The sequence below is a fragment of the Alosa pseudoharengus genome, unplaced genomic scaffold (genome assembly GCF_046254945.1).
Source record: "Alosa pseudoharengus isolate Yale_2024_CS ecotype anadromous, Long Island Sound unplaced genomic scaffold, YU_APseudo_1.1 YU_APseudo_1.1_scf_16, whole genome shotgun sequence".
Lineage (NCBI taxonomy): Eukaryota > Metazoa > Chordata > Actinopteri > Clupeiformes > Clupeidae > Alosa > Alosa pseudoharengus.
Window position 1 is genome coordinate 25,956,917 of NW_027468630.1, and position 10,906 is coordinate 25,967,822.

Sequence of the window (10,906 nt, forward strand, 5' to 3'; positions counted from 1 at the left end):
GACAGAGGAGGAGAAAAACGAGCAAGATACAGGTATGTTTTGCATGATTATTTACAGTATGTTTTGTGCTTGAGGTAGCTAGCTAGCTGTCATGATCTAATATAAGCCATCACCAGAGCTAAATCTCCGCCATCAACAGAGAAATGTCTCCCATTAATATATATTTATCTAGATGTATTTCAGATGTCAAGGATATTGGGATTGTTTTGGATGTTCAATCAAGCATGTACCCTAGCTCTAGGTGGGCTTATTATGTCGTAAATTAAAGTTAGCTAGCTGACTGAAGTGGACATTAGCACTACAGTAGCTACATGAAAACGTAGCTGAAGGCAAATTTACCACAGAGGGATTGTTTCTGATTTCGCACCTGAAAGTGTTGATAGTTTATTACTGCTCTATAATATGTGACATAGTGGTAAGTCTGATAGCAACAACAGACTAAGCCCAGGCTCCCAGTCCCAACCCAACCCACTGACTAGCGCGACTCTGGGCATCGGTAACGTTCCAGCTTCATAGGCAAAGATGGAACAGTACGTCCGCTCTGCTCTAAGATCTTTGGAGAGAGATGGCAGTGTTTGAGAAAATATACCATGTTGGGTGGGGAGACTTCTGTGATGAAAATAAATTTACATTTGATTAAGATAGTGGCAAGTGATGTAGCGGTGCTACCCTAATATTTAGGCTGCAGTAGATCACCATGTTAAGCGTTCACCATACTGCAATTAAGTATACTCTTTTGAGTATGCCTCATTTGCCAATAGAATATGAATTGTTACATGTGGAATTGCTTGTTATTTGAGTGTAAGTAATGATAGCAAAATAAACTCATTCTGCTCGATCAACTATGCACTTATGCAATATTTTTTTTTTTTTCAGAGACACTGTTGAAGTCCTTTGGAGCACATCTCTACCTCTACCTAACTCTACCTACCAGAAGGTGAGGTTTTCTTGATGGCAAATGGTTACATAGCCTGTTAATATGACACGACACATTTAACATCGTTTTTTTTTTATTTATTTATGTATTTATTTAATCATTGCAGATTCGTCCACTGCAGAGTTGCAGATGCCTAAAAACCAGGAACGAAGTAGGAATAATTATCTATTTTTTGGGACATTTTATTTTTGATTATTAATGTTTGTCTATTTTGTTTTTATTTTGTAGTTGAAAATTGCTCATTTAATGCACATTTGCGGATTTGTTCAGCAAATCTGTTGAAAAACAAGTCATTAAACTGATGTACTTGTTTACAACAAATACAAATGCTGTTGTATTTTCTTTTTTGTCAATTCAACTTCAGTAAACCACCCTTAGTGCTTCACTTTGAATATGAATGTTTCAAATAAATCTGTGATTTTAGTACCCTCTAAGATTAAAAGGTGACAGGGTTGGTGTAAATAACAACTATATTAATACATTGGTTTACCAAGCACATGGGGCCAGAAGTCTAGATTGGAGCCCCAAAACATTTTTGGCATGTGAGCAAGGATGGATTACTGAATGAGCCTACCGAGCCCAAGAGGTCAAGGGACCCTGAACCCCAAGTAGTTGTGTGAATTCACTACCAATAAGTCAAAAAGCAAAAGGCTATGAATCTGAACAAATTTAGGTACTGCCCTTCTCCAGCTGACCATCCCAAAAATGCACCAGAATACAGGAAATCACATCTAACCCCCCCCCCCCCCCCCCACACACACACACACACACCCGTTTGTACCCACATTTGCACAAAGAGGGTAGGGGGAGAGGGTCCTTATGCATCTGTGTCCAGGGGGACAGTAGTTCATAATCAGTCGCTGTATTAATACATAACCTCACTGTATTCATTTATAATATGACATTATAGTGTGAAGTTGTCAATTATCACCAAGCACAGGTGACTGCGTTGTGGGAGGGGGCCCCCAAATCAAATTCTGCTTAGGGCCCCCAAAAGGCTTGGGCCGGCATTGCGTATGACACATACTCACACAGTAGACATATGTACGCTTCCATGCACAGGCACATACGCAGGCACACACACAAGCACACACACACACACACACATACACACACACACACACACACACACACTCACACACACACACACACACACCCACACACATAACATAAACATAACACAAACAATCAAGAATTTCTCATAATTATGAACAGGCAAGATGGAGGTGGGGTTGTATAAAATGAATTTTACATGTGAAATCTATGAACTAATCATGTTTTGGTACTTGTTGTCTAGCAGATACCAGTGAGAATTGAGTGTGGATAATGCAATTTAGTGAGACAGTTAGAATCATATAGGCCTTTCAGCGTGATTTCTTTTTGTGGAAAAAATGTGCTGGACTGGGCGGCGGTCATATTTTGTACCGCTCTGCGGTACATCTAGTTAATAAAATAATAATAATAGTAAAAAAAACAATGAGCTTTCTTATAAAATACAACTTTATTATATTTTTCTCTGTATAAGTATAAACAGTTGTATACAAAATATTTTCTTTCAATGAACATCTGATTTATACTGTAGTTATCGCAAAATATGTTCTATAACATATAAATTCCACACTATTACTGTCCATTTTACTAAACAAATGTGCATGTTAAATAGTCCAGAGACATAGATGCACTAGATATCGGCAGCATGTGTATGAAGGCCTAACCACTAGGCCAGGTTCTATTAGAAGGCCTAACCACTAGGCCAGGTTCTATTGAAAGGCCTAACCACTAGGCCAGGTTCTATTAGAAGGCCTGTTGTTCATGGTGCCGCACATCAGAATACACACCGCCGTGTGTCAATGTCTCTCTCTTTCTTCCTGCTTTGGGTTTCCTCTCTGAGAAATGAAGAGCTGTATAATTGACCATCGTGGTGCCAGCACCCTCACCCTACAGAGAGAAGCACATTTCAGATGAGTATATGAAGGTCTGACCATCGGTGGAATAGAGTGAAGGGGCTCATCAGTGCTCTCATCTGTACACTGTTTCTCATCACTCTGACTCTTTGTTGCTCACAATCCAAATTCCAGTGATAGAAAATATTTTACCTAATGGGAGAACATTTAGGCAATGTGTCATTACCTGGGTTTCAAAGTGGTTCAGCGGAGATTCTGTTTGTTCAGCTGATCGAGCACATTTTCCTGACAAAACAACAAATGGTATGATTCAATGGAGTGTTTGTTAAACACCTTTATTCACATGGAGGGGTTTTAATTTCATGGTGTATTCATGTACCTTTGCAGTGCTTACACTCTCTTGTGTTTTGCCACACCAGATACAGTCCAAGACAAATGCATAAGCCCAGTATAGCTCCCAAACTCACCACGGTATTAAATAATGCCAAGGATCCTAAAAAAACATAAACATAGCAGATATGTTACGCCTGAGTATCTGCCAAAGAAATTAGTCCTGACACAGTGCAACATTTACTAACGGTTGTAAAGTTAGAAAATTCAACATATGACAAAAATGTGATGCATTTGATTTTTGATTTGATTTGAGAACATGTGTGGGAGCACAATCTTAAATTTCCTGTGTTCTCAAAAGTCAAATACATCTACCGTCTGGAATTCATGACATCATGCAGTGTAAATAAGTTCAGCTCTATTCTTATAATCATTAAATCAAATCAATTACTTACTAATTTCCAGTACTGCTCCATTTCCAAAAATGACTTGACCACATATGTCCACAACACAGTAATAGACTCCACTGTCAGAGAGAGTGAGATTGCTCTTGGGGAGCCTGTAGACACAGTGATCCTCACACTCGCGGCTCCTGTTTGTGGGAGAGTAAATAAGACCTGGCTGGGATTCTCCTGCAGATCTTCTGAACCAGAGCACTCTGTACTCCTCTGTTTGTTTCTCAGTACTGACTCTGCACTGCAGAGTCACCGAATCTCCTTGATAAACTGGGTCTGGTATTGGGGCTTGGACCACTCTTTCAGTAGCAGACCACTGCTCACCTAAAACAGAGACAGTGGAGTAAGATCCTCCATGGTGTTTACCAATGAACTGATAAACACCTTTTAAATAGCTGGGCATGGATATGTCATATTTCATAATTTTACTTACCTTCAATTGACAAAAATGTTCCATTTCCAAATATGATGTCATATGATACTCTCATTCCACAGAAGTACATTCCCTCATCTGAGCGACTAGCATTTTCAATGATCAGATGGAAGTGTAACCCTCCTTTGTCAAGTTTGAAACGTCCATTTTCAAAACCTTCAGAATATACTGTCGTACCGTGCGCTTGTGACTGTACCACGATAGAGGGTTTGTCTCCGAATGTCTGTTTGAACCAGTAAAAACGATTTGATTTAAGATGATCTGAAAAGAAGCACTCCAGGGTAACATTTTCATCAATGTGAGCTCTGGTTAAGGGTCCAGACTGCTGAGGAATCTCAGTCTGTACCATGTCTAAAAAAAAAAAAAAAAAGATCAATATATAAAAATAAATGCAATGCATTATCAATACATGCAATAATGCATTTTTATATTAACCTTATTAAAGTCCTTATAATAAGAGGGAAGGGAAATTAACAAATACAACACATTTGTGGATATTACTTACTGTTATTAGATATTACTACATGCAAACATTACTACATTACTTACTGTTATTGGATATTACTACAAGCAAAATTACATTCAAGGAAGTTACTTACAAAATTTGCAAAATACCAAAATTGTTATGAAAATTGTCATCATTTTGGGCTGTAAGCTTAGGTCTGTCATTGTTCTTCCCCTCTTGTCACAATGTCAAATGAGCATTTGAACTGTGACACATGTAACTTTGAGTGAGAGATGAATGTCATTGGCTTAAAGAAAAGATGAATGTCATTGGCTAGAAGAAACCATATAAAGCACACATCGGAAAAAAAAAGTTCCACTCAAGCTGTAACCTTGTTACGGAAAATGCTGAGGTGTATATAAAAGAGTTCACATGGTAATGTTTCACTTCAGTCTGAAGCAAAGAGTGCACCAATGAACAAACAAATAAATATGAGAAATAGTGTACAGTCAAATATTTTACACACCTTTGACAGGTTTATGTTGTTCTTTTAGAAGTAGGCCTAAATTGTAAGAATTGTGTCAATTTCATGATAACTTTTGTGTGTGTGTTTGATACATCAATATTATTAATAACTGCTGTAACATTCTCTGAAGATAAAGTAATATATCTATGAAACTACTGATTTGTTGTGATACAGTAGTTTCATAATATTTTTTTTTTACCTCTTAATGCAATTTGTTGATGTGATACAGATAAAAAGCTAACTGGGCCTTTATATTTAGGGCCTTGATGTTCAGTAGACAAACAATGGACTATGCATGTGTGTTTTAGGCATAGTGCAGGCCCTATTCTCTGACTGAAAGTGCACAGAAATTGTGCATTTACTTAACAATACTGTTAATGTCTAGGTCTGACCAATTTACTTGAACTTACATATGGATGCTTTGGGTATTCGACAAGTTCATGGGGGCTTCCGGTTTGACGCATGGCGGAGTAGGTCGCAAACTGGGATCGCTCTGTTGAAATCCTGATAAAATCCTTTTTATATCCGTCTGATATTATACAAATATTTGTGCAAACGCTACTTAATTTATAACATGAAGAAGGCGTCTAAAAAAAAAACTCAACTGGCGGATCAACACATTACTAAAGTAATTCAGGACGACGCAGCTAAGCTAGCTGAACCTGCGGATTCTGAAGCTAGCATGACCCACACGTTAACACTGCCTGATATGGAAAGACTGCTGACAGCAATGGAAGAACGCATCGTTACCAAACTCTCTGCCCAACTTTCTGCTAACCGAGAGATCATTGACCAACATCATGAAACTATCCAGCATCTGGAAGTCTCACTCAATGATACGCAGACAAGTCTTGAGAGACTTGATTCCAAAGTTGCAGCTCTTTCCAGTGATAACGAAGCACTGAAAGCTAAAATAGATGATCTGGAAAACCGATCCAGGCGCAATAACATCCGTATAATAGGTCTGCCTGAGAAAGTCGAAGGATCACAGCCCACCGCTTTCATTGACACACTGCTGAGGGAGACCTTTGGAAGCGAGGCTTTCCCTACATCTACAATCGCTGATAGGGCTCATCGGACGGCCATGGCTAGAAAGAACCCAACCGACTCGAGACCACGTCCATTCCTCGTACGAATTCATCACTATCAGACCAGGGAACGCATTCTAAAGTTGGCAAGAGAGGCAGGCTCTCTATCCTTCCGCGGATCGGAGATTCATTTTTTCCCGGATTTTAGTGCTGAAGTTTCTAAGAAGAGGGCTGCATTTGTTCCAGTTAAGTCTCAGCTAAAAAACGCCGGGCTCCCCTACAGAATGCTATTCCCCGCCAAGCTCCAAGTCACCGACAAGAGTGGGCAGAAGCGGATCTTCCTTTCACCAGACGAGGCTTCCTTATTTCTGGAGAGAAATATGGACGAACCGGACCGGGATGTCCCCAGGCAGACAGAAAACGTATAAATTTGTTTGAGTGGCCTATGGGGTGAGTAGCCTAAGCTAGCTGCAGTCTATGGACTCATGTTGATAAGCGAACTCTGATTGCCATATAGCCCACCCCACAGAACTGTTAGCATCACTGGCTTATCAGTCGTAATGGTGCCTTTGTTATTAGGGCCCGAGCACCGAAGGGCGCAAGGCCCTATTGTTTTTGTAAGGATTATTATTATTATTAGGGCCCGAGCACCGAAGGGCGCAAGGCCCTATTGTTTTTGTAAGGATTATTATTATTAGGGCCCGAGCACCGACGGTGCGCGAGGCGCGAGGCGGCCTCGCGCACCGAGAGGTGCGAAGCCCTATTGTTTTTGAAAGGATTATTAGGGCCCGAGCACCGAAGGGCGCAAGGCCCTATTGTTTTTGTAAGGATTATTATTAGGGCCCGAGCACCGAAGGGCGCAAGGCCCTATTGTTTTTGTAAGGATTATTATTATTAGGGCCCGAGCACCGAAGGGCGCAAGGCCCTATTGTTTTTGTAAGGATTATTATTATTAGGGCCCGAGCACCGAAGGGCGCAAGGCCCTATTGTTTTTGTAAGGATTATTATTATTATTATTATTATTATTGAGTATTATTATTGTTATTCTACTTTTTTGCTTTCCTGTTTTTGAGGTGGTTAACATGGTTGAAAACTCTTGAAATTTGGCACACACGTCAGGTGTCACACATCACAGTTAGGTACAAGAGCTTGACCCCGGGCGTGGCCCAGGGACTCGCTAGCGCCCCCTTAGGTGACTGATCGATCCCGTGGTTGGCAAATATTTTGAGGTGGTTAACATAATCGAAAAGTCTTGAAATTTGGCACACACATCTAGTGATGCAGTGAATAGACAGGGATAAAAGCTTGGCACTGGGCGTTGCCCAGCAACTCCATAGCGCCCCCTTATGTCACTGTGACTTGTGGTTGGCATATAGTTTTAGATACACACACCAAATTTGGTAGGTGTATGTAACTCCCAAAAACAAACAACTTTTGTATTAACATGCCATTAGCCACGCCCACAGGAAGTGAGGTAATTGAGATTTTGTGCGTTGTGGACATGATCAATTTTAACGTACTCCTCCTAGACGGTTGATCCAATTCATGTCAAAGTTGGTATACATGACGCCGAGATGTTCCTGATGATAAATTGTGAAGCGTTTTTTTGATATGTTGTAATTTGACAAAATGGCGAAATTATTAATTTTAATACCCTTCCACATAAACAATAAATGTGTCATAATTAACCATGCATGGCTTGAAATGTTTTAAATTTCACAGGTCATGGAAGACCATGTTAATGATAATATTCACATGCCCATAATGCATGTTTGGCATAGCGCCACCAACTGGAAACAGAAAGAATGGCAATTATACTGATTTCACATGATCAATTTGAACATACTCCTAGACGGTTTGTCAGATTCATTTGAAATTTGGCAAACATTATGCCAAGATGTCGCTGATGTTAAATTGTGAAGGGATTTTTGAAATGTTGTAATATATTTGATATGATTTTAATATCTCACCACATGAACAGGAAATGTGTCAAAAATCACAGTGCATTGAATAAATGGTCTGAAACTTCTCAGGTTAATAGATATCATGATTATGATGATATCCAGACACCCAATGGGCCTGCCTGGCATAGCGCCACCACCTGGCCAAGCAGGAAATCTGCCAGAAATGGACAATTCATTAAGTGATTGATCTGAAACTTTATAAAATATTGGATATCATTATTGTGATGATATTCACACATATAATTCACATGCCTAGCATAGCGCCACCATCTGGCCAAACAGGAAATATGCCAGAAATGCTCTTTGCTTTGAATGAATGGTCTGAAACTTCTCAGGTTAATTTATATTATGATTATGATGACACCCAATGGGCCTGCCTTGCATTGCGCCCCCACGTGGCCAGGCAAGTACATGTGGCAGATAATAAAATACAAAAACAAATAGCACACGCATCAAATATGTACATTTCACAAACGCACCACGTCGGTGCTTTGTTGGATTCCGACAAGTCATGGGTTGCGGCCCGCAGGTGCTTGGGCCCGCCATTGCCACTTGCGGCTATATTTAGGGCCCGAGCACCGAAGGGCGCAAGGCCCTATTGTTTTTGTAAGGATTATTATTATTATTATATTAACTTTGTCTCAGAGCGTTTTCCTTTTTTGAGGTGGTTAAGATGGGTAAAAAGTCTTGAAATTTGGCACACACATCAGGTGTCACGCAAAGCAGTTAGGTACAAGAGCTTAGCCCCGGGCGTGGCCCAGGGACTCAGTAGCGCCCCCTTAGGTGATTGAGGCAGTGGTTGGCACATACTTTGAGCTAGACGCATCAAATTTGGTAGGTGTGTGTATCTCCTCAAGATGAACAACTTTCGTATGTACAATGCATTAGCCACACCCAACAGCAAGTGAGGTATTTGGGATTTTGTGCGGACTAAAATGTGATTAATTGTGATGCCAAAAGAGGATCTTCCGATCGGTGAAAACGCATGAAATTTGGCACAAACGTCAAGAGGTACCATGAATACACAGGGGAAAAGCCTTGGCACTGGGCGTTGCCCAGGAACTCCATAGCGCCCCCTTATGTCACTGTGACTTGTGGTTGGCATATAGTTTTAGATACACACACCAAATTTGGTGGGTGTATTTAACTCCCAAAATCAAACGACTTTTGTATTAACATGCCATTAGCCACGCCCACAGGAAGTGAGGTAATTGAGATTTTGTGCGTTGTGGACATGATCAATTTTAACTTACTCCTCCTAGACGGTTGATCCGATTCATGTCAAAGTTGGTATACATGACGCCGAGATGTTCCTGATTATAAATTGGGAAGCTTTTTTTTGATATGTTGTAATTTGACGAAATGGCGAAATTATTCATTTTAATACCCTTCCACATAAACAATAAATGTCTCATAATTCACCATGCATGGCTTGAAATGTTTTAAAATTCACAGGTCATTAAAGACCATGTTAATGATAATATTCACATGCCCATAATGCATGTTTGGCATAGCGCCACCAACTGGCAACAAAAAGAATGGCAATTACACTGATTTACTATGGTCAATTTTAACATACTCCTCCTAGACGGTTTGTCAGATTCATGTGAAATTTGGCACATATGATGCCAAGATGTTGCTGATGTTAAATTGCGAAGGGATTTTTGATATGTTGTAATATGTCATGATTTTAATATCTCACCACATAAACAGGAAATGTGTCATAAAGTCACAGAGCATTGAATGAATGGTCTGAAACTTCTCAGGTTAATAGATATCATGATTATGATGATATCCAGACACCCAATGGGCCTGCCTGACATAGCGCCACCACCTGCCAAGCAGGAAATGTGCCAGAAATGGACAATGCCTTAAGTGATTGATCTGAAACTTTATAAAATATCGGATATCATTATTGTGATTATATTCACATTCGTAATTCACAGGCCTAGCATAGCGCCACCATCTGGCCAAGCAGGAAATGTGCCAGAAATGTTCTATGCTTTGAATGAATGGTCTGAAACTTCTCAGGTTAATAGATATTATAATTATTATGATATCCAGAGACCCTATGGGCCTGCCTGGCATAGCGCCACCACCTGGCCAAGCAGGAAAATGTGCCAGAAATTGGTAATGCCTTTATTGGTTGATCTGAAACTTTACAAAATATTGGATATCATTATTGTAATGATATTCACATGTGTAATTCACATGCCTAGCATAGCGCCACCATCTGGCCAAGCAGGAAATGTGCCAAAAATGTTCAATGCTTTGACTGATTTATCTGAATTTTAATTTAATTCATATGTCTTATTAACATGCCTTACATAGCGCCACCAATTGGCAAGATAAGGAATGTGTTTTTTCCACGTCTGTTGGATATCACAATCAGATGCATCAGATTAATCAGATTAGCACACGCATCAAATATGTACATTTCACAAGCGCACCACGTCGGTGCTTTGTTGGGTTCTGAAATGTCACGGGTTGCGGCCCGCAGGTGCTCGGGCCCGCCATTGCCGCTTGCGGCTATATTTATTATTATTATTATTATTTGTTCACCTTTTTGCCGGGACGGCCTTGCGCACCGAGAGGTGCGAAGCCCTATTGTTTTTGAAAGGATTATTATTATTATTATTAGGGCCCGAGCACCGAAGGGCGCAAGGCCCTATTGTTTTTGTAAGGATTATTATTATTATTATTATTATTATTGAGTATTATTATTGTTATTCTACTTTTTTGCTTTCCTGTTTTTGAGGTGGTTAACATGGTCGAAAACTCTTGAAATTTGGCACACACGTCAGGTGTCACACATCGCAGTTAAGTACAAGAGCTTGACCCCGGGCGTGGCCCAGGGACTCGCTAGCGCCCCCTTATTTGACTG

General features: G+C 40.2%; 1 protein-coding gene across 2 annotated transcripts; it reads right to left on the reverse strand.

Moving 5' to 3' along the window:
• Positions 1-2,456: 2,456 nt before the first annotated feature.
• LOC143126284 (uncharacterized) lies at positions 2,457-4,731 on the reverse strand. Of its 2 annotated transcripts, none has more exons than XM_076288179.1 (6): positions 4,659-4,731; positions 4,060-4,410; positions 3,627-3,950; positions 3,221-3,334; positions 3,068-3,126; positions 2,457-2,875 (listed from the first exon to the last, which is right to left on the reverse strand). In XM_076288179.1, exons 1-6 carry the CDS (start codon positions 4,726-4,728, stop codon positions 2,732-2,734), a joined length of 1,062 nt encoding a protein of 353 aa, XP_076144294.1. In that variant the 5' UTR covers positions 4,729-4,731; the 3' UTR covers positions 2,457-2,731. The 2 variants fall into 2 exon arrangements, with proteins under 2 accessions (XP_076144294.1, XP_076144295.1); XM_076288180.1 differs by having other exon boundaries at positions 4,060-4,282; positions 4,659-4,730.
• Positions 4,732-10,906: the final 6,175 nt, after the last annotated feature.